Genomic DNA, 23,580 nt, shown 5'->3' with positions numbered 1-23,580 from the left:
CGGTCTATATGGATCCCCATGCCTCAGTATAGTGACAGCAACACTATACTGTAAAGAGGCACCATCCTTCAGATGGGATGTAAAACCATGGTCCCGACTCTGTGGGCATTAAAAACTCCAGGGATTTTCTTGACAAGAGTAGGGGTGTGAACCTGGGGTCCTGGCCACATTTCCCATTGGCCCTTACCAATCATGGCCTCCTAATAATCTCCATCTCTGAACTGGCTTTATTACTTTGTTCCTCTCCACTGAGAGGAGATGTGTGGTGAGGGTTCCGGCGCACTATGGCTGCCATTACATCATCCAGGTGGGGCTGCACACTGGTGGTGGAAGGGAGTCCCCACCCCCTGTAAAGAGCTTTGAGTGGAGTATCCAGAAAAGTGCTGTATAAGTGTAAGCAATTAGCCTACTGCTTTTCACACCTCCCTTTCTCACCCTCCGACCTTAAAACCGTCCCCTTTCCACCCTGGAATTAAACTCTACTGCATCCAGCTCCAGAAATAAAATAGCCCCTTTTTAACATGGGGCAGTACTGAAACCAGCCACATCCTGTCTGAGCATCTCACTTTATACAAATTGCATAGGGCTGTCAATATAGAATACCCATCACCCCACTTCCATTACTATACAGTAATTTAACACCAGGGCTCAAGAATTGAGAATGCCAGGGAAACTCAGTCTTAAATTGTGTGGGGCTGGAGACTTTTCTTGGTGCTTTTTTTACATTCCAATAGACTTCTGCAGCGAGTCGATTATACTGTACGCATCCTTGTGTGTGATGTTTTCTGTAACCTTATGCCCCTCTTAAAGCACGGATGCAACACAGGTTTGACAACGGATAACTGCGAGAACTTTATTGCAGGGTCAGATAGATTTATACTCTTGAAACCAAAGATAAATCCAACAATTTCTTCAGGTTTCAGTATAAGAATGAATTGGTTTACACTACCTTTTTTTTTTTTTTTTTTTTACAGCTTGCATTCCACAGTAAAAGTCTAAGGAAACTCACACAATACCGTCACACAAAGAAGGCTCCACAGCCAAAACGTTGTTTTTCAGCATGGGATAAACCTTTACTTGTTCCTTTGCAGCCTGCACAGGTACTGTACCTACAATACATGCATTTCATTGCCTACAGGCTTAACGAGTAGGTCTACTCTGCACAGAATGATATACATACCACATATGCTACCGCTTCCTATCCTTTAGGAAAGGATATTTCCTCCTTTCAGTGCGACAGCATACAGTAGTTCATTTGCTTCTTGAGAATTCCTGATGCAGACGGTCAAGGCATTCACTTTCCACACAGGAGTCTGCTACTTCTTTCTTCTCAAGAAAGATTAGAATCGGGCAGACTGGCACTTTGTTTTCTAACCTCCTCGAAAATCGGTGCCTGCTGCCACGAATAATCCTTCCATCGCGACTCGGCACCTGTGAGGGAGAACATTATTGAAGCATGCACAGGCAGGTTACAAGAGAATTTAGAATTTGGAGAGCCAATGGTTGCCCTACAGTACATTAAAGCCCCGACCATTCCTCACAGACGCACGCTTGCGACCCTACTGTATCGATACACTCCCAATATGATTTGCGATTCAGCGCGGTTTGCAGCCTTCTTACAAAGTGCGTTACCAAGAAACAAAAGGCAGCATAAGTTATTTTACAACACTGCAAATTAAAGGGCTCGCGGAGCTGTTTATTATATTGTAACGCAACGGGGGCTCAGGCGGGCGCCCTTGCCGCATCAGGTCGGCCCCACACCGTCCGGGGCTCGAACCCGGGACTTCCGCGTCTCTCTGCAGCGACCCAACCCCGTGAGCTAAAGAGAGATCTCTCTTCAGCCCAGTAGCTGTAGTCCTGCTATCATAGGGAAGGGCGGTGACGTCACCTGCTCTGGTAGCCGGCTCTTACACAGTACCTGACGGCCGTAAGCGTTACAATATCATAAATAAGTATAACTTAATTAGCGACATTAATCGATGAATAAAAGCTCAAACTGTAGTGCACGTTTTCACACAAATAACCATAAAAATGTGTTCTTGTTACTGCTTACCTATTAGTGAGAACATTATTTAAGCATGCACATGCAGACTACACGAGAGGGCTTAAGAAAACTGCCAGAAGGGCTGACCGCTCCTGCACTCAACACTACACAGCTCCAGCTCCCTAATCCCCCTGTTTATACACGCCCTATGATTTGCGACAGGTGTGAAGTCTATCGCTGCTGCAAATCAGGCTAACTCTCTAATTAAGGCAACACTTAAAGAAGTATCCTACAGTATAACTGCATGCGGGATACATTGCGGTAAAAAAAAAAATATCAAAGGAAAATGATAGAAATATTACTATATTTAATACTTTAAGTTTATATTTACATATGAAACCTATAGAAGCTTGTTAGCGCCACGGAGAAAAAACAAATTGCTTGTAAGCGAGATAGTATTGCGTTTATACGAGATAAGACTGTGCTAATACGCGATAAATAATTCGTGAACGATACAATTATTGCTGGAATCTGTGAGCATAAAACCCTGAAAAAAAATTAGACTATACTTACATCAAATACATTTGAATTTGGAATTACACATCAAAATGCAGGAGAAGTACTGTAGCATTTGAAGGGAGAAGGCTCTGTATTTCTGTATCAGTTTAAGAGATCTTTACATTCATGTCTGTAGCATGTCTTATCTTAAAGAGACGGCACACAGCCAGTTATACAGTTTGTAGATTGTTGGCTTGTTACCAACAATAACAGTAACAGTAAGCCAGCACTAAGTATAAGTCTTACTGTCAAGTCACCATAAATGTATTCCGTTCGAAGTTCAAAGAGTAGGCAATATTGTGCAAGAATTAATTATAGAGTTTTAATGCAATACTATTTTGTATAAACGCGAAATGTTTCTCGTTTAAAAGAAATATTATATATCACCAATATCTGGCCTCTAGGTTTCACACATCATCCCAGTTTATCCCACAGATCTTCAATGGAGCTCGCGATTGGTCGAGAAGAACATACATCACTGTCACACGATCAGCTCTTAGGAAAGGCACTGGTACTGTACATGAGCTGTGTAAGGATGCCGGGTCAGGATGGATCCGCAGGATGTGTGCTGTCCCCCTGGAATGGTGTCACACCAGGAGGAATCTGCAAGAAGGACATTGATCAGCATATCACCTTACAGTCAGGCTGCCATCAATCACTCACTAGAAGTGGGGTCCTGGAGTGAATACTGTAGATCCAGGTCTCCATTTCTGGTCCTAGAGAGCCCCAATACCTATTCATTAGTTGTAGACACAGTGGATTCAATGAATGTGTGTGTATACCAGATGTACGTTTGCAGTGGTTTGAAGAAGTCTTTTCACTACTTAAAACTACGCAATGTAGGATCTTTTTCAGGTTAGTTTGTCTGAACAGGCCGGACACCAACAGGACAAATCATTTCACAATCTCTTTCCCGGGAATGTACTGTTTGTTCTGCTGTTTGTACTTTGAGTCTGCGTTTTTGGATCTTAACCATCAGAGACCCGACGATAACCTGTCTAAGTCACTGAGTCAGTGTGTCTCTGCCCTGGCTGAGTGACGGCCGTGACTGCAGTGACCCCAGCCAGAAACCTCACTGCTATTTTCATTTTTATCATTGCTATTTCACTGATATAAAAATGTGACATCTACTGTATATGCTGTATCATTTCACATCTATTTCTTTCCTAATATCCCTTCTCACTGTCTTCAGTCTACCTTGCAAGTCAGGACTTGCATTCCAACTTCCTCTGCCTGTGTCTTCTCCTCTGTTTTCATGGGATGCCTTGTACTCTTGCTGTTTTCCAGAACTTTTTATCACTCCCCTGGAAGACACATGTATATCTACCGTCCACGTATAAGCTCCTGAACAATGTCCTGTTCAGACTGATATCTGGAGATCTACCGTCCTCTGATCACTTCCACACAGTGATCGTCCACAAGAACCTCTTATTGAGGTCGCCACCTGTTATACCGCAATCCACACCGATCACCTCCCCAACAACAGTCCACTGATCTTTTCCTCAAATATCCCCAGTTCAGACTCACACCTCGGTATCTGCTGTCTGCTGATTACCTTCTCTGCACTGCCTGTTCCTGTCTCACACGTCATGCCTACAGGTGACGAGCTAATACAGCGAATGACACAGTGGCTGACTCACAAACCAGGTCAGAAACTGCGTGAGAGCTGAGGTTTACCAAAGGCCCGTGGATATCTTCAGAGCCTGTCCAGGGGGGCCTGGGAAATAATAGGGGAACATTCCAGTCCCACCCTCCCCCCATTTCTAGTAAAATTAGCACACTCAGACAGTGGATCTGCTTTGACAGAGCTTACAGCAAGGCATCCACTGAAGCAATTGGATCGACATACCTGTATCCAGCAGTATCCTTCCTAGGATGTGAATCATGAAACTCCGAACCAGGACACAACTATGCTACCTACTGTATGCACTAGTACAATTTCAGTACAGAAATCTTCATATTGAAAAAAAATGACATTTTACTGATGGCCACAGGGATCACGGCATGTGTAAAAAATAAAATCTGAGAAGTATAAATCATAAGCAAGGGTGGCACAGTGGTTAGCACTGCTGCCTCACAGTGCCGGGGATGTTGTGGCGAGTTATTCCGAACCCTGTGCAGGTCTCCAAGAGGGTCCGAATGGCTACGAGTCCGAGAGGGGCGAGATGAAAGGGTTGTCGAGAGGTCTGAGGCTAGAAGAGTCTTCGGAACTGTCCCGATCGTCATCCCTCCTCTTAAGGACGCTCCTACCCTTTCGTATTTTAGTTCATTATGTGCACCTGCCCCCTGTTTTGTCCAGCCTTATTTAAGCCTGGCGCTCCCACTATTCCTGGCTCAGCACTGGGAGATGGACACCCGGAAGCCCACCTACCAATGGGTCCAGGAGAGACCTGATGGCACAGGCTTCATCACGGCATCCTGACCGTCTGAGTCCGGGGCTCGGAGCGCCTGGCCTCGTTACCCTGGTTTTACCCCTTGCTCCTGTTCCAGATCCCATTCCGGATTTTAACCTTGTCTGTCTCAGATGGATCCCCCGGTTCCTGGACCCTGGGTTGCGCCCCAGATTCCCCCTTTGGACTGTCAGGATTGTTTGACTTGGCCACGCCCCCTGAGCACTGGATCACCACCATCACGCCCCCCTGTCTGTCAACCCCTCCTGATCCTCGTCGTCTCCTCCCTGTTGTCCTTCTCCACTTAGTTCTGGATTATACCATCTGCTCAGGGTCCTGAGCTATGCTTCACGGGAGCCTGGACCGGCTCCCCTTATAGTAATGGTGGTCAGAGGTAGAGGACGATGCGATCTCAGGAGGCAGATAGATTCCTAATACCGAGCGATAACTCGGAGTGAACGGAGGGTTTTAATAGTGAAGGAAGGGGTGTGGAATAGAAATTGGATAATGAGGATTAATTGATGCCAGCTGCATCCGTAACAGGGGCACTAGGTTCACCTCCTGGGGTGCTGTCTGTGCAGAGGTTGTGTGTTCAAATGGGTTTCTTCCAGGCTGCTCTGGTTTCCTCCCAGTCCAAAAACGTACTGGTAGATGAATTATCCTCTGTAGAAATTAGCCCTGGCCATGGCCTGAGTGAGTGTGTGTCTGTGTCTGCCCCGTGATGGACAGGTGTCCTGTCCAGGTGTTTATATCCCTCCTTGCACCCAGTGCCTCCTGTGATTGGCTCTGGGCTATCACGGCCCTGTACTGGATAGGTGGTAGATGAAAGTTATAATCCTGTGCTGAGTAAAGTGACACGTAGCTTGTTGGATTCACCACCAGATGGAGTAAAACGTCTTGTTCATTCACAGAAAGGAGTTCCCTACCTGCATTCACCACGATCAGACAGATGATAGGGTTACAGCACCCCAGAATCCCTGAAACACAGGACTGCACTCCTGAAGGAACTCCAGCTATATTGCCACCAGCTCACCTACCCTGTGTGACCCTGTCATGCCACTGTGCCACCCAAAATAAAAACAAGTAAAATAATAACACACTGATGAATATTGCAATACAAAAGGAGTAATTTTTAGACCTGCTTGACCAGTGTATCACTGAGTAATGTGTGTCCTGCTCGTGTCCTTTTAAGATTTGTGGTAAGTATACAGGCAACAAAGATCGTACAAAGACAGGGGCTGAGCTAAGACACGGATCAGTGCAATTATAACAAAAAAAAAACGTTATTAAAATTTTTAATCACAGCCATAACACTTTTCTTTACAGAAGGTGGAAGGTGACAAACAAAAACTGGACCTTAAAACAAGGGAAGCTTTTAGAGAAATCAGAACATATTAGAATATATACTGCACATTTTAACAACTTAGCCATTCCGAAAAAGTTTCTGATGGGCTAGATTCAAGTACCTATGTCTGGTTGGAACAAACAGGCTTCAGTGTCTGTGACAGACAGTGCATCAGTGCCGGCAGCTGTCAGCTGGTGTATGGGCATGCCAGTGTGTGGGTGTGAGAGAGAGCGTCAGTGTGTTATCCAATCACTTGGTCAGGCAGTTCATCAGTCTCCCAGGTTGTCAGTCAGTCAGCGTGTCAGACAGTCAGTCGTCAGTCAGTCTGTGTCAAACGGTCAGTGGGTCAGATCTTCACGGCGCTCATTTCGCAGATGCGTGGATACTGGAAGTCACAGGGGACGTCGAACCAGGATTTCGAATGAGAGTTGAGCACTGCGCAGTCCTCCCCATGAAGCCCACCGGACAGGTGATTGTCAGGCTGCGACTCGATTTCATTCCAGTAGCTGTGGAGAGAAAGAGGGCACGCCAAATGAGTGAATGACTGCCCCTCTGCAGAAAATGGTGCACTGTGGCTGACATGGACTTACGTTTTGTTGACGGGGGTGTTGTCCACCCATCTCCAGTCCCCCTCTTTCTCAATGTCGTTCAGCCCGATCCAGTAGTGGTAGTCAAACCCACCGAGCTTCTTTGCCTCCTGCTCCAGGAAGTCCTGAGTAGATCATGACACAAGAACAGACAGAGTGTTACAGTACACTGTAACACACACACTGTAATATTGACTGTAACACTATAATACAGACTGCTACACTGCAATAGACTGTTATACAGTAATACATACTGAAATACAGATCGTTACATTGATACAGGTTATTACACTGTAATACATTGTAATACAGATTGTTACACTGTAATACAGACATTTATACACAATATACTACATATGGTTACACTGTAATTACTACAGTAATTTCTATAGTGTAACACCCATGATGTAATCCAGTCACCCTGTCAGAAACTCACATGCTGTGTGTGGCTCAGCAAGATGGCCAGCCTCCCTCCCAGCTCTGCACAGCTGTCACGGCTCTCGCTCCACTGCATTTTATCTTGGCCGAAAAAGTAACACTTCTCTTCGTGCAGGAGCCATGAGACGGGGCAGGGCTGACACACTTTCACTGAAGACAGACAAGGGCAAGGAGTTAAGACAGATATCCCCCATAACTGGACATCGTCACCATGCCGAGAGAGAGAGAGAGTGAGTGCGAGAGGATGGCTAATGGAGTAGCACTGTGCTGAGGGAGATGTGAAGTAAGAGTTTCGTAAGCCAAAAATACTGGGGATTTGGGTTCAAATCCTTAGGTCCAATTCATATCAAGTTTGTATGTTCTCCCCCTTTGTCTGTGGTTGCTTCCTCCTAGTGTTTCAATTTCCTATGTCAGAAACACATACATGCTGTTTTTTCAGCCCTGCCCGATGTCTATCGGTTATAAGACTTGTGTAAAGCATGTTTGTGTTTTTCCATCAAGGGACCTTCACACTCTTTTGTTTAATGAATCCCAATTACTCTCCATGAACACCGATTTAGATTTGCCAATCTAAGAACAGAAATGTTAATTTTTCATTTACACTTTCAGCCGCATGTCTATTTGTATTGTATATTGTCTATTTATGGGTTTTTTTTTCTTTATATTGACCACTGCTGCAAACCAAATTGCCCCTAGGGGATAATAAAGACTCTATTTACTCTCTACTTACTCAGTCCAAAGACACACTGATAGGTTAACTGGCTTCTAGGAAAACTGGCCCTGGAGTGAGTGTGGGTGTGTTTGTGTCTGTAGATGCCCTGGGATGGACTGGTGTCCTGTCCAGGGTGTACCCTGGCTCGTTTCTGTTGGCTGCTGGGAAAGGGTCTGGATCCCCCATAACCCTTTGGCTTGGCTAAGGTCTGTATTGGCTATAGCAGATGTGGAGTAATGGATGGATAGGCTGATCCTCACTTGTAGTACCCGGCTGAGGACAGTTTTCGGCCAGGCTGTTATACTGCTGACACACTGCGGTGTATCGGCTCTGAAGGTGCTTGTATCGGAACTCGAGTGCTGCCTCTGTCCTCCCTTCCTCACACGCGGGGGCACTGCTGCCATTCAGAGACCTCAGCTTTGACATACAGGGCTGCTGGGACTTCTGGTGAGATACTGAGATAAGGACAGAAGACAGAAATATGATGCAGACACCTAGAGAATAGCAGTCCATATTACAAAAAGTGATGTACTGTACAGTGATGGTGCAAGTGTTATATACTAACATACTGTATAATATGAAAGAGTACACTACAGAGTAATAGCAATGTGTTGTACTACAACAGTGATTGCACTATACTGCAGCTGTAACTGTATCGCACCCCAGCAGTGATTGTACTATATTGTATTGTTACAGAGAGAGTACTCACACACAATGCCAAAGGCAATATTTGCAGCAATAGACAGCAGAAGAGCTATGGTGAGAAGAATCACACACTGTCTTCTCACACATTGGCCATTGTTCTTCATGGAGGACATGCCTGCAACACAGAGACAGCCATCATCATCACCAACCACCACTATCATCATCAACACCATAATCCTAACCATCATCGCCATAAGTCATTTCACTATCTCCATCATACTGTCACTAACAACAGCAACAAGAACGGCATCAATAAGAATGAGGATAATGATGATGTCGTGCAGCATGTGTGGCACAAACATCCTCCTTTACACGTGTCAGAACCAAACAGCTTCAGGCAGAGTAGTGTCAGTGTAATGTGTGAATTACGAGGTAATGCTTGAATGTCAATGGAATGTGAATGGCTTAAATATTCATGACAAACATGGCTTTGCTTCCGTGCAATACAATTATGATTACAGTATAACATGTTCAGAGTTTTTTAAAGACATATTTTATACATATACATATTATACATATGTCAATGTGGTTATGAATAAAATGGAAGGGCATTGTATATCCTGTACAGTGGGTTCAAAGAGTGTTTTTTAAACAAGCTATATGTACTGTATGCAGTATCTCTGTCACGTTTTGAACAGGTCAGACGCTGATCATTTCCCAATCTCTGTTGAGTTGCAGTGGTTGTGTTTGTTTTGGTCTTGTACTTTGAGTTGTTTTTTTTTCCAAAGTATGACATTTCTAAGAAAAGTGTATCTAAGTCATTGAGGCTGTTTTTCTCATTGAATGGTCTTTGAGCACCAGAGAAACCGGACACCTACAAACAGTGCAGTATCTTAAATCTACTGTGAAGTAACTAATGTATAAAATCGGAATACTGGAAATTCATAGTTAGTTACAGTAATTATATCAGTCACTCTGATGAATTAGCAAATTTAAGTAGATCAGACTTTTCTTCCTCAAAAATCTCCTATTCAGTAACAACCCTAGATCCACAATTTACCGATTTTTTCATCAATATTGTCCTGCTCATACCGGCACATAAAGATCCACCGTTCATTAATCACCTCCTGAACAATCTGCTGTTTAGACTGACACCTGCAGAATAATAGTCTACTGATCACCCGCTCAGCAAACTACTATTAAGAGAGACATGCAGAGTCAAATTCCAGTGAGATCACCTCAGGATTTAAATGTTCAGAGACATCTATACTTTACACAATCCACTGATTACCTTCTCAATAATGCCTTATTCAGTTACCTGTAAATTGACAATCTTCTGATCATTTCCTCAGTATCTATCTGTTTGGACTGGCAATCCATTCATCAACTCAGCAATCTTCTGCTTGGACTGACACTTGTACTGATTACTATCTACTGATCATCCTTTCATTAATCTCCCTTTCAGGTGCACTTGCCGTCTGCTCCTGTCTCCTGTTTCCTCTTATTTTGCTCATTGATGGACTGAGCGACAGACTGATACACTGATTGACTGGGCTGACATAGTGGCAGCCAGACTGACTGCTCTCCTGACTTGCTGAAGCACCGTCCAGTTCCCAAGCCAATTAGCCTTAATCACCCACAGCTGCCCAGTTAAGCAAGAGGATCCCCTACCTTGCAGGCTGTCATCAGGGCTCAGGGATGTTAGGATGGGCCTGTTGCTCTTGGTGGACATTTCCTCAGTGTAGTCTTGCAGGCTGGTGTAACGTTCACTGACATCCATGCTGGCGTTCTCTGTGCTACCAAAATCAAGCCCGACGTTGTTCAGCTCAGTGGCTCAACTATTTCAGTATTCGAATGTTTCATTAGTACTAGAAACATCAGCATTGACAAACATAATAGTCATTCTTATTAGTAGTAGCACAACTAGTAACTGTAGTAGTGGCAGCGAGAAGATAGCAGAAGAGGTAGAATTATCAGCAGGGGAAGAAACGATTTTAGTGGCAGTAGCACTGTTAGGGGTGGAATTAGAAGAAGTAATATCAACAGAACTCGAAATATTAGGAACAGAAGTAATAAAGCAGAGGACAAAGCATACTCACTATCTCAGTCCAGTGGCTGTTTCCCTGTGTAGCTGCAGCTCGCTCCTCACTCTAATCCACACTGAATAACCCTCAGCTTCCAAAACAAACTGCTTCCTGTTGCTTTTTCGCCTCCTCTCTTTAGTCTGAAGTTCAAGGGGACCTCCTCCTTCCTGTGCTCCGCTGCCCTCGTGGTCGCTCCCTCTCTTGGCTCCTGCTGTTCCTGCAGTGTTTATATTTCCAGGGAGAGGTGTGGGGGAGTAGGGGGGAGGGGCTGGTGGCACAGGAATGTACAGGCTGATAGTGGCAGCGAGGGGGGGGAGAGACAAACAATTTGTGTTGTGTTGCAAGATTGGATGGGCCAGAGTGAGGAAATGTTTGTACGCCTTCCCTCTCAGAGGTCATATACGACAGTGTCCAGTCAGACAGGCAGTGTTCAGCAGTGCAGTGTCCAGTCATACAGTGTGCATGGACTGCAGTGTTCAGTCAAACAGGCTGTATTCAAGTACGGCAATGTCCAGTCACACAGACAGCCAGGATTCATATACTGCCTGTCTGTGTGTCCAGTCAAACAGGCCATGTTAATGTACTGTACAGTACTACTTTGTTAAGTCAGGCAGACAGTGTTAATGTACTGCAGTGTCTAGTCAGGCAGTGATCACGTACTGTAGTGTCCGGTCAGGCAAACTGAGAATTTGATGTACTGTACTGATAAAACCAGTTCATACCTTCCTTCGGCAAGGTTTATTGGACTTGAGTTTCAGTGCAGATCTTAAATGTTCTCTTAGACCACTTTAAATCCCTGCCTCTCCTATTAGTCTGACTCTGATCCTACAAGGAGAGGTATTGCAAACAGCTGGAATAACAGGCCAGCAAGGGCCTGGGGGATAAAGTCTAGATCAGATTCCTCAGGGTCTGGAACCCAGCTGGTTTTCTGAAGCTGGAATTCCTAGGCCTTTCGTTGTAAACAGCTCTTTATCTGGGAGGTCATACAATCCAATTAGATTTGGAAAGGACCAATGCCTCTAGCATCGACAGGGTTAAGCTGTGGACAATCTCAGCCACTCCAGATTTCACACTCCAGACCCCAAGATCATCTAGCTATTATTAACTTTGCATTTAGTAACAGACTTTTGAACAAGCCCATGCATAAATGCTACATAAATAAATGCTTATCATTGTGTACAATAAATTTACCGTTGTCTGCTGCACATAGAAAAAGTGTTATGTACAGCTCCTAAACAAATATCTGCCTACCACAGACAGAGAGACAGCAGGGACACATTCTGCACCATATCAGATGAGTGTTGCAGCAGGCAGGGAGAAGAGAGAAGAGCCCACATGGAATTAAACAGGAGGGAGGGGGAATGTCAATATTGTTTGTATTCTTTCTGAACGGGGCATTTCTGCTGTTCTTGCTGGGAAGTTGGGGGAGAGATCAGTAGTTAATGTTGAACAGGCTGATTATTGCACTGTATCTACACGGTACCATTGCCATCAAACACCATGTACTTTGGCAATGCAGAAACACGAAGGTCGTGCCAAGTCGGAGTTTTGAAACATCCATTTTTCGCTCAGAGGGAGAGCATCAGAGATAAGCAATAACTACCAATCAGGCCAGCTGGGTCAAACGGCCAAAATCGAATCTCGTGCTCTTTCGATGGGTACCACACAGAAAATATCATAAACACAGACAACATTAAACAGACACACAATCATTTACGGAAATTACAGCCAATGTACACTTAGTGGTTTAGGAAGTCTTGTTTTAATTTTGTGAGATGCAAAAATATACAGGAAGTGATTTGCAACACATTACAGCAGTAGAAAAAAGTTTATACATGCGTCAATTATGTACAACTTGATTACAAATCAACTATAATAATAAAAATAATTTACATCCAAACCACAAGACTCACACCAACTACAGATTCAAAAAGCTTTAACAAAGAATAGTTCAGCTCCTGTTTTTATTTCATTTTATTACAGAGGGATTCTCTCACCTCCTTTCTCTACCACTGCGCCTCCTGTCCTGTTGTGTGTATTTATCGCTGAGGGATTCTGTGTTATCTCCGCTCTCTTTCCCAAAACAGACTGCATTTTAAAAATATACTTAAGTATTTACACATATATACAGTACAGAAGAGGGTGGACTGGAAATAAAAGTGCTCCGTCTTCAGAGGAAAAATCCTACATTTCTGCTCTTCTCCCTCATGTATGGTAGAATCCTCTGGGCTTGGGGCTAAAAAAGATATGCATTAGAGTGCAGAGTGCCCATTAGAAAGATGGTGAGTTGATTGAGAAACAGGTGAAGAGCTACAGGCTGGCAAGTTGATTGAGAAACAGGTGAAGAGCTACAGGCTGGCGAGTTGATTGAGAAACGGATAAAGAGCTACAGGCTGGCGAGTTGGTTGAGAAACAGGTGAAGAGCTACAGACTGGCGAGTTAGAAGAGAAACTGGTGAAGAGCCAGAAACAGGCCAATTAGGCGAGAAACAGATACACAAATGCACAGACAGAGAGACAGGAAGACAGAAACAGGTGTGGAAGAAGGGCACGATCACACTCACTGTTCGCAGCGGCAATATCTGGTTCTTCGCCTCTTGGCTCTTCTGAAGCCCCGATTCTGTAGGTTAAAGACAACAATGCACAGCACTTCACACCTGCACAGACTTACTTCCTGACACAGCCCCCGAGCAGCAGAAGCAGCAGCGGCTGCAGTAGTAAGAGTGCAGAATCATAAAGTACCAAGAATGTCCTGAGCCGAACTGAGGGGATGTCCCAGTCCCGCACAAGAGAGTAATGCATGCACAAAGAATAAAACAGGTCGTCATTCTATTCTGTTAGTTTAGCTTCCTAAATATCTGTCCATTGCTCTATCTGTCTGGATTATTTTTGGGGGGTTTAGAGTATTATTGTTGATCTGCGTCTTGTACGAACTATATTTGCTCCAATTACTGTACGTTCTGCTCTTATTTTAATACAATTGCTATTTATTTATAACAAAAAATAACATCATAATCCTCTACTGGGCAAAGCTTCCTAGATTTCCTGGTAGGTTCGTTTCGCAATGATGTACTTGATTTGGCACACGAGAAGAGCACATTGACAAGGAAACCATTCCAAAAGCCAGGCCTCCTGACCTCCCGCCAGTATTTCAAAACTGGGGTGTGCGCGTGTGCGGCTGGAATGCGGCAGCAGGAAACAGGCTGCACATGTGAATCAGCCCCTGTTCTTCCCTCTGAGTCACTCGGGATCAGCTCTCTAAGAGGGATGTGCAAATCGGAGCAGGCGCCCTGGCCCAGGACATGGGTCGGAACTGAAACACCATGTGCCTAGCAGGACACCTCTCACATAGACTGACGTGGCTGCCTGTGGAACTGTGATTAGGCCTCTCAGCTCTGTGTGTGTGTATGTGTGTGTGTGTGTGTGTGTGCACAGAGCGATTGCCTTCAGAAGGCCAGGCTCTGACTGTGCAGAGAGAGAGAAAGGTGTACTTAGGCAAGGTCATGTAACGGGCAGCTGTGGGAGGTTTGGGGGGGGGGGGGGGGGGGGTCATCTTTAACAAGAACAAGGCCCTGAATAATGAAAAATGAATTCAGTTATGAACAAGAACAGATTTTTTTTCCAGGACAGTAATGTACTTAAGACTGAAGAACAGGGATTTATTTTGTTTTTTTACTTTAAGGTTGGTATAGGTCTGGGCAGACCTTGTCAGTCACACCGTTGAAGTGAATACCCTGGCTACCTTCAAAACACAGCTGGATGAGATTGAGATTGGTTAGGCACTAGCAAATTGGACAGGTCCTTTCTTTTCTTTTTTTTTTCCAGCTACTAAGGTTAAGCTACAAAACTGGATACCCCCAAGCCACCCCACAGACAGAGGTGAGTGGAAATGGAAATCACATTGTCTTTTCATACACCTACGCCTTTGTGTCCTGAAAGCTTTGATTTCCCCCCCATTTTTCAGATCTGCTGTCCAGTGGAGTTCTTCCTGCAGACATGTGTATGGCAATGCACTGGATTAAATGAACACTATCTGGTGATTTGGACCTGACTGTACAGAGTATAACCCCACTGTCAAATCAAACACTGTGGATCCAATGACCGAAATGGCACACTCCCTCACTTAGACCACTGCCTGAAAGGTCGCAGAATTCTCTAGGAGAACTCTGATGAAATATCCTTAACCTAACATACTAGACAACTGTGAATATAACTGGGATTCACAGCTCTCTGCCAATTTTGCGCTGTCGTTCAGGACTCCCACTCTAACTGCACAGATCTTATAATCCAATCCATAAAATGAATATGACGATAGGTCCAAAGCTTGCGATAGCAGGAGAGTGAGCGTAGAGGTTGCCAAAACAGTTAAACCATCGAGTCAGATCTGTTTCTACTGCTGTGAGAGATTTAGATCATCATCCAGCAAAAGTATGAAATACAAACAGTCCTTTTATAGAACAATGGACAAATGGGAAAATAAGTTAGCCAACTCTGTACATTCTCAAAACGTATGTAAAAAAGGCAATGTTAGTCGTGTTCTCCAATGTTTTGTAAACACAGTCTGGACCACTCTTAAGATTTGACGTTTTCAGGGCTTATTCTTAGTATTATGAGACTGCTACCAAATTCCCTTGGAGGTGACTCACGTTTCCCAATTCATAGCCCAAGAGCCTGTGGTCAGCGAAATGTGGTCAGCTTTCATCTGAACTGCAGACTGTTCACATCCGAATCTATTCACCCAAATTCCATTTCCATCACTGTCCTAATTAGCATTTTTCATCCGTGTGCTTCTACTGTGGCAAAGACATGAGCAAGGAATGTACCTGTCAATGCTTTGCAGCCTAAACTAAAGATCCAAAGTCATCAGATGCTCAGGGCTCACTTCCCGTTTCAGGAGGTTAATGAATCATTTTCTCTTATTTGCATTCTGACATAATATATTGGAAAGGCTGTTGATTGGTGCTCAAGATACGGGGCTGTAAAATAAAAAATGAAAACCTCACGTCCTAAACATACTGTTTAAAATGGTACTGTACTGTTTAGGTGACATAGTGCATCTGATTATATTGTATTGTACTACACTCATATGTACAGCACAGTGCTCTGTCTCCACTGACCTGCTGGTATCTCCGTATAAGGCGGACCATGATGACGATGAGACAGGTGAAGATGAAGACGGCTGCACAGCCCAGTACCACCAGCCACACATCCACAGGAACCTTCTCTACACAACACACAATGACAACACGGTCAATACAAAAGACCACAGAACTGGTCGATCATTATGCACCACCATCACTGCGCAATACCACATTATACTGTCACTGCTGCAGTGCAGTGCAACTCCACACCACCACCTCAGTCACAGCAGACGTACGGGATATAAAACACAGTCACAATACCGCACCACTACTTCACACAATGCACACCACGTTTACTATACACATGAATGATCCTCCACACAAGCATGATCTATCAACCCATCTATCCATCACCCAGACTCTTTACCAGAAGTACAGCCTGGACAGTGTACCCATCCATTACACATGCACACACATGACAATTACAAATCATGCCCTTGGAACATGGAACATGCTATTCAATACGCCCTTGCTATATGATGCACATCCACACAAGACATGTTCAGGACATGAAACAGCCCTTGCTATATGATGCACATCCACACAAGACATGTTCAGGACATGAAACATATCATTACACCATTTACAGCACACATACCTTACCCAGCATGCATACAAACACCAAGCTCTTTCCGCCCAGTTCTCTCCCATCATTGCTCACCTATTTTCAGCTTCAGCTCTACACTGATCACAGTGTTTCCATCCTTCCCTAGGCTGCACTTCCATTTCCCACTGTCCCCCTCGCTGGCACTCCTGATGGTCAGCCTGGAGCCCTCAGTGAGACGGACCTCCTCCAGCTGGGCCTTGGACAGCCGGGGAGGAGCCCATGTGACATTAAAGCTGGGGTCTAGGATGCTGTCGACAATGCAGGTCAGATTGACATCCTGACCTTCATACAGGGTCGTGTTGACGTCTCTGAGAACTGAGAGAGAAGGGGTAGGAGTGGTTAAGACAATGCAAATGCTAAATGACAGTACAGGGCACTTCAATACATTAATGCTACATGGAGAGAAAGAAATGTAGTATAGAGATAACAATAGTTAGTTAGTAATTGTAATTACTGTATCTTTCTGTATTAAGAGTCTCCATATTGTCTATATTAACCTTTCTGTAGTAAATGTTTGTCTAGGATCCTTATTAAGGTCTAATATGGACATGTGTCTTAGAGAAAGCTGTGTCTCTAAGGTCTATATTAATCTTTCCAGTGCAGCTTTTTCATCAGTGTCTATATTATGATCTGTATGAATTCTCCCATGCTAGGTATGCCCCTGGGGTTTAGATTAAACTTTCTCACCCTCCCCGACCTCTCACCTCTCAATAAGCGTAAGTCCACTGTGCTCTGGAGCTCTAAGTCGTTTTTAAACTTTAAAGTGCACCTGTAGAGCCCAGCGTTTTCTAGCGGTGGCTGGTTAATTATGAGGGACAAATTTCTGTTGTCATCTCGGATCACACTGACATTCAATTGAGGGTTCGGTGGGATACTCCAGGTAGGCTTTTCTTCTTGCAAATTTAGGGAGGTCAGAGTCTTGGGATGCTGTGCAGTTTTTGAGGTGAAAGTCCACTCGCCACTTTGAAGGCCCGCATTTTTCACATCTTTCCAAGTCAGGCCAGGAGACAGAGAGCAGGGCAGGAGGACTGACTTGGAGATACTGGAGGAATAGATGACTTGAGAGTGGGCATTAAGATCTGTGAAGAGATGGAGGACATGGAGTAAAGAGAGTACTTGGGCTTGGGTTATGACTACGTTAGCGTTATGACATTAACACTACTGTCTACTGACTGAGAGACAGCCATATACAGTATATTAACATTGACTGCCATAACCGATATGGCCTTGGTAGTGTACTGCAGTATCCCATCAGGGAACGGAGAGAAAAAGCAGATGAACAGCCAGCCACACCAGTACAGAACCAGAGAGATAGAAAGTTAAACAGTCAGACAGAGGGGAATACAGAGTATCCCCTGCTCCCAAGAGAAGGTTCTGTAACAAATATCGAAAATGATCATGCAGCCCATCACCACCGTCAGTAGCGTTTCTACACCCCACATACTGATTTTTGTTGGACTGTCATCTCAGCTAGGAAGTAGTCCCATTTTGAGCCAGAATGCTCTTGGGGTTGCTGCAACCCTTAGCTTATCAGAAATAAGCATAATTCCAAATGATTGCAGTGATGGATAATGTATCTGTATTCATCAAGTTGATAATATGGACACCAAACTATTTGTGTACACTACAGTTTATGCTACATGTGGATGCAGGGTACGTCTGTCACTCGATCATGAACTCAGGGACCCCCTTCAGTTCCGAGAATAAGATGGAAAGCATCCAAGACAGACCAACAGAAAGCGAGCGTCAGAGTTCTAAGAGAGACGCTGATAGACAGAGAAAAACTGAAAAGGGAGAAAATAGTTCAGCTCTTATAATAGTGAGAGAGATAGATCGGGCCAGAGGAAGACGGGGTACATACAGCCAGACTGAGAGGGATAGAGAAGACCGGTCACATGAAGACCGGGTACAAGGTCAGTGTTCAAGGTGTACAGCCAGAGAGAGGGAAAAAGACACAGGAAGACCAGGTACAGGGCTAGAGTTAGTCATATACAGCCAGAGAGAGGGACAGAGACACGGTTACAGTACCTACGACGGTGATACCATGGGTAGCGGTGGTGTTTTTCTGGTTGTATTGGACAACACATCCCCAGTTGCCGGTGTCACTGCGGCTCACATTCTGAACCGTCAACTGGGTCTCTGTTTCGGAGAATGAAATCCGGCCCCCTTGTGTCAACTTCTTGTCTGTGTGGCTGAACCAGGTCACGTCTGTTTTAACAGAACTGCTATCCACCACACATTTCAGAGAGAAGTTCCCTGTGGCCAGAAGAGTGGAGGGCTGGGGAGAGGACACTGACAGATAGAAGGGAGGGGAGTGAGGAAGGACAAATAGTGAGGCAGTGAAGAGGACAAAAAGAGAAAGAGAATCATTATGAAGAGCTGCCTATCTACCTACAGTACCTTTTATCACAGTAAAAATGCAAATACATACTTAAAGGTATATTATTCTATGCAACTTTCAAATGACTGCAGAAAGGAAATAAAGGGAAATCTGTATAACAGCTCAAATGGTGCTCTCATTTTGTGAACCAAGTGCATTAATACTCATGAGCAGATGGTGGCGACAGACCGTCTTTTCTCTATCATCACCTCCTTTTTTCTTGTACAAATTCCTTCCCTCCTCAGCTCTGCCCTGCAATTCACCTTGCTCTCACCTTCTCCCCTTCACTGTATCTCCCTGCCCCCATTTGCCTATCCTGCCTTTGCCCCCTTCACTGCATCTTCCTCTTCTCCCCATCTCCTCTGGGTTCTCCGTGGACCCCGATACTGTACCAGACCCCACTTGGCCACTGCCCCTTGCACCGTACCTTCAATCTTGTAGAGTCTGTAGATGGTGTGAGTACTTCGGCTCTGTTCGTTTAGCTGAAGCTTATAGTAACCAAAGTCAGTGTCCTGCAGTTCTTTGATGGTGAGGCTGGGAGTGCCTGGGGACAAGGACAGTCTTCTTGCCAGCTTGGGACCTGAGCAACAGACCGAGAAGGACAAAGATGAACAAACCAAGAACATAAAATACAGACATTCTGGTACGGATTGGCTACAGAGGCAGGGGCACACAAACAAAGCCAAGTAATCTAAGACATCCCAGAAACAGCCTGTGCAGGAGCTTATTTTATGTAGGAAAGCTGTTGCCCTGCGGCAGTCCCACTCTCTCGACCTCAGAAGCCTGGGTCCAGCGGTATAAGTAGTCATCACAACTGGAGACTTCCTGGGTTGCCAGAACCTTGCGCCTGCCATGGGACACGAACCCACAACCCTGAGATTATGAGTCTCATGCTCTACCAACAGAGCTAGTCGGGGCTGATACACCCCTACAGCTTATCACGAGGGTGTGCACAGGCAAGTCCACACAGACTGACCGATTCTGGGTGTGCCGCTGAAGCTCTGGTAGTACACTTCAGTGGCGATGGACGATGCGCTTGTCCCAAAGGTCCACAATACGCTGACCCGATGACCTCCCCACTTGCCATGAGGCAGAGTGACGGATCCCTTCGCTACACCATACACCACCACCTCCTCTCCCACGCATGCTGGGAGAAAAAAAAAAGAAGTTCAGAGACTGCTGCAAAAGATCGTCATCGCCCTCTAATGCTAGAATAAAATTATTGCACAAAGGTACATGCAGTTATAAGAGCTGAAATGAACACTTTTTCGACTCTGTCCATAGTACCTATCTAGAAATGACAAGGAATCTGTCGCTCACCAGTTTGAAAACTCATCATGACCACAGAGAAAAATAGCTTCTTGTAAAAGTTCATTGTACCATCTGTGTGCCTCTGGATCTGTAAAAAAAACAATCCTTTTTAAGAGACAGCTGCAGACACTTTTTGCGTGCATTTATTAGGCAATCTAGCGTGGTCCCAGTGGGAACAAAAAAAAACTGTCCACCCAATTGTGAAAGGGGATCGGATGTGTCTTCATCTTGCACACATGGCTCACAAGCTTTCCTAAGGGCACCCTGGATCAGACGTTCGCACCAGGGAGAGAGAGAGAGACGGACGGGAGAGAAGAGGTTGAGCTGAGCTCATGTTTAATGATGAGGAAAGGAAGGAGGCTGTGGTGGGCTCAGATTTGAGGAGATAGCGAGAGAGAGGCAGCGAGAGGAGGCTGTGGTGGGCTCAGATTTGAGGAGATAGCGAGAGAGAGGCAGCGAGAGGAGGCTGTGGTGGGCTCAGATTTGAAGACGGGGAGGAGGTGTAGATTGTTATCCTGTTGCAAAACGCGCTCCCACACAACCCCCTCCCTCCCCTCCTTCCTCTGTTCCACGAAAGACGGATTTTTCTTCACTTTACCCAAAAGATTTTGAAAATCATGTCACACTGAAAAACAAAAGCATACAACGCAGCACAATACAGTAAGGGGGGTACTGTACTGCATATAGCATATAACAACATAGAATGCAGTGCTGCAGTATACAGTGCACTGCAATTCAGCACAACAGTGCAACCGTATGACACAGTTGTAGCATTCTGCAGCACACAACAACAAAGCATCATACAGCATGATGATGCTGCACCATACAGTACACCAGTGCACAACACAACAGTACACTACAACACCATACAGCTGTAGTTTTGTACAGGACACTACAACACAGCATCATATACAGTAGCTGCGTACATTATAAAGAAGTGTGTATGCACTGCTGAACAGTTCAGTTTATGCTGCTTTCATTATATATATATATCGCATACTGTAGCATTTTTTCTGTGATCATATATCACCTGCTTGACCATAGACCCTTTTCATTGAATGTGTTTCAGAGCACAGCTGAAGCCCTGTCACTGTGTCCTATATCCAGTCAACCAGCCCAAGGCCATTTTCGTCCTCCGGAGTACAGCATGTGCAATTCTGTGTCTTGCATGTAGCCCTTACTATTTCCAGATATTTTTGACAAATATGCAGCTTATATAATAACAAATTAAATGCACAACAATTGAAAATATGAAAAATAATATTGCAATCTGTATAGATTTCATCCAAAATGAACTGGATTCATGGCCATTAAGAACCTATGGCATCCCTGCTTGAACTCAAGACTCGAAATACATTTTAACTGTAATTGCCGTGCAGTTTGGATTACCGTCTTCTTGGAAAACTGCAGAGAAATGGTACAAGTTCCTCCAGAATTAGACAGCCCTCATCTAAACAGTGTTCTAACTTTGCTTTGAGTATGTTAAGGTTGCAGATCACAGCCACATACAGTTGTTTCTCCCTGATTAGGGCTCATCAGCATTGGTATATTTAAGGCTTTTATAAGGAACACCTTGCAGGCATAGAGTGTTTTCAAAGCAATCTGCATCACAGGATGTATGAATGTTAATTACTTCCGAACCACCCAAAGAAAACATTTTTAATCCCTTTGCACCTATGCAGTCAAAAGGGAGCAGCAGAGTCAAATTAGAGCTCAAGATATTTCTGCTGTTCTAGCATCTTGGAAGGCTCAAAGCTAAAATGTACATTCTCATATACAATAAACTAAACAATTGTACAAATTCAGGTGCCAGACAATGTAGCCACTGGCCAATGCCTCCCCCCAGTGCCGCGACCACCACCAACCAACTGGTATGTCTGTGAAGTCGCAAAAATGAAAGGCTGAAGAGGCTTTCAAACGTCTTGTGGTGGAAGCCCACCAGCAACACCTTGGTGTGTCTCTGCCTGTCAGGTGTGTGCAAGCAGGGACTGTGTGTGCAGTGTGGGCCATCAGAGAGTGCCTCTCTCCCTCTCTCTGTCTGTGTGTGTGTGTACAGTGAACCTTCACGTTTGAGTGTGAATGCGAGTGCAGGGTGTGTGTGTGCTGCGATGTGGTTTCCTTCTCTCTCCGCCTCTCTTGTTCCCTCTCTCTCTCTCTCTTTCTGCAGGAAGTTTACTGTGGTGACAGCTTCTGCACAGCACAGCTTTCTGTGAAACTGCTGCTCCAGAGCCCCCCCCCCCTCCCCAGGCAACCTCCTGCTTTCTCCCCTTCTGCGTTCGTCCCTGGTCTCTCTCAGCCCTTGCCCCCTATCCTTCCCTCCCGTCGCTGAGCCCTGAGCCCCTTCTGTGTGCGCTATCGGGGGTAAGCCGGGTAGCAGGAGGAGTGAAAGAGAGACAGATGAATGATGAGCGCCAGTGATCGAGCGAGATAAAGACAGCGAGAGATCAATCGTGCCACCTGAGCAGCTAACCTAGAAAAACAGACGAGTGTGTCTGTGGTCAGGAGGGAGGTTACAGAGAAGGCAGAGAAACAGAGAAAGGGGAGGTAGAGGGAGGAGGAGGAGGGGGGGGGTGAGAAGTGGGATACCAGGGCTGGATATCAGCAGGGACGGAAATGCACATTTGTACAATGCAAGCAGCAACGACTTGGAAATGGCCAGGGCTTGATCTGCCAAAGGTTCCAGGCCAGGTTCCCCTCGGCACACAAGCCTGTCTGAAACATCAGCCCTTCCTTCTGCTGGTGAACGACACGGGGATCCCAGGACGATGTCTGGGGATTTTAAGTTGCTTTTTTTTTCAGGTTTTGCTCCAAAACAGGCAGTGCTTCGGCAGAGAGCAGCTGGTAGTTTTTGCTCGATCATCGTGAGGGGCAGGGCAGGGCGTTGTCTCGGTGCCAGCGTATCGACCGAGGGATAAGCACGCCAAGACAAAGATACCTTACCTTACCCATGCCCCACTTCAAATCCACTTATATCATTTCAATATATATATATAATCAAGTGTCAAGTGACACAGCAGGGGATGTGCTGGGTTGTCAGGACCTTCAAATGAAAATATCGCCACAAATGGATGTCATTTTTGGTTTGTCACTGCGCACAGCCTTTGCTTTCAGAGAAAACAAAACCTCACTGCAGGTGTTGCTGTTATCAGGAAGTTTAGCAACGCACAACAGGCCAATGGAAGCTCTGAACTGAATAAAAAACCCACACCATCGTCTTCAGGCCATCGGGAACCTTAAATATTTTACAAACACTTTCTAACTAAAATGCGTAGTAATTTGTTTTTACAACTGGAAAGACTGTCTCTGAATGTATACAGTATACAGGGCACCTTGATTTCTGTTTAATCATCTCCATCACGTTATGTAACACATATGACATGCTTTAATATAATGTATGCT

At 45.0% G+C, this 23,580-nt stretch overlaps 2 protein-coding genes across 2 annotated transcripts in view; both read right to left on the bottom strand.

The window, feature by feature from the left end:
* Window positions 1-6,211: 6,211 nt before the first annotated feature.
* On the bottom strand, window positions 6,212-10,940 carry cldc1 (C-type lectin domain containing 1). Its single transcript, XM_088939563.1, has 7 exons — window positions 10,759-10,940; window positions 10,331-10,455; window positions 8,724-8,834; window positions 8,275-8,469; window positions 7,301-7,452; window positions 6,868-6,989; window positions 6,212-6,783 (listed from the first exon to the last, which is right to left on the bottom strand). The coding sequence occupies exons 2-7, from the start codon at window positions 10,437-10,439 to the stop codon at window positions 6,624-6,626; spliced, it is 849 nt and encodes a 282-aa protein (XP_088795689.1). The 5' UTR covers window positions 10,440-10,455; window positions 10,759-10,940; the 3' UTR covers window positions 6,212-6,623.
* Window positions 10,941-12,482: 1,542 nt separating this feature from the next.
* Window positions 12,483-23,580, bottom strand: part of LOC148816554 (lymphocyte activation gene 3 protein-like) — a 32,656-nt gene continuing 21,558 nt past the window's right edge. The window contains exons 3-11 of the mRNA XM_088939561.1: window positions 20,191-20,269; window positions 19,847-20,017; window positions 19,298-19,450; window positions 18,519-18,782; window positions 17,195-17,569; window positions 16,545-16,805; window positions 15,860-15,966; window positions 13,307-13,362; window positions 12,483-12,979 (exon numbers count right to left, since the gene is read on the bottom strand). Of these exons, the coding sequence (XP_088795687.1) occupies window positions 12,949-12,979; window positions 13,307-13,362; window positions 15,860-15,966; window positions 16,545-16,805; window positions 17,195-17,569; window positions 18,519-18,782; window positions 19,298-19,450; window positions 19,847-20,017; window positions 20,191-20,245 (1,473 nt within the window). The 5' untranslated portion in view covers window positions 20,246-20,269 and the 3' untranslated portion in view covers window positions 12,483-12,948. The remainder of the gene's footprint in view (window positions 12,980-13,306; window positions 13,363-15,859; window positions 15,967-16,544; window positions 16,806-17,194; window positions 17,570-18,518; window positions 18,783-19,297; window positions 19,451-19,846; window positions 20,018-20,190; window positions 20,270-23,580) is intronic.

Source organism: Atractosteus spatula, chromosome 22 (assembly GCF_055471065.1).
Source record: "Atractosteus spatula isolate fAtrSpa1 chromosome 22, fAtrSpa1.hap1, whole genome shotgun sequence".
Classification (NCBI taxonomy): domain Eukaryota; kingdom Metazoa; phylum Chordata; class Actinopteri; order Semionotiformes; family Lepisosteidae; genus Atractosteus; species Atractosteus spatula.
Note: the sequence above shows the minus strand (reverse complement) of the source record. Positions and strands in the feature narration are given on the sequence as shown.

Bases quoted from the DNA above. Each gene is read 5' to 3' on its own strand.
- cldc1 (XM_088939563.1), bottom strand. From the start codon at position 10,439: ATGGATGTCAGTGAACGTTACACCAGCCTGCAAGACTACACTGAGGAA. The intron at 6,990-7,300 runs GTGAGTTTCTGA...TGATCTACTCAG, and splicing joins TGCTGAGCCACACACAGCAT to GACTTCCTGGAGCAGGAGGC. The intron at 6,784-6,867 runs GTAAGTCCATGT...TTCTCTCCACAG, and splicing joins AACACCCCCGTCAACAAAAC to CTACTGGAATGAAATCGAGT.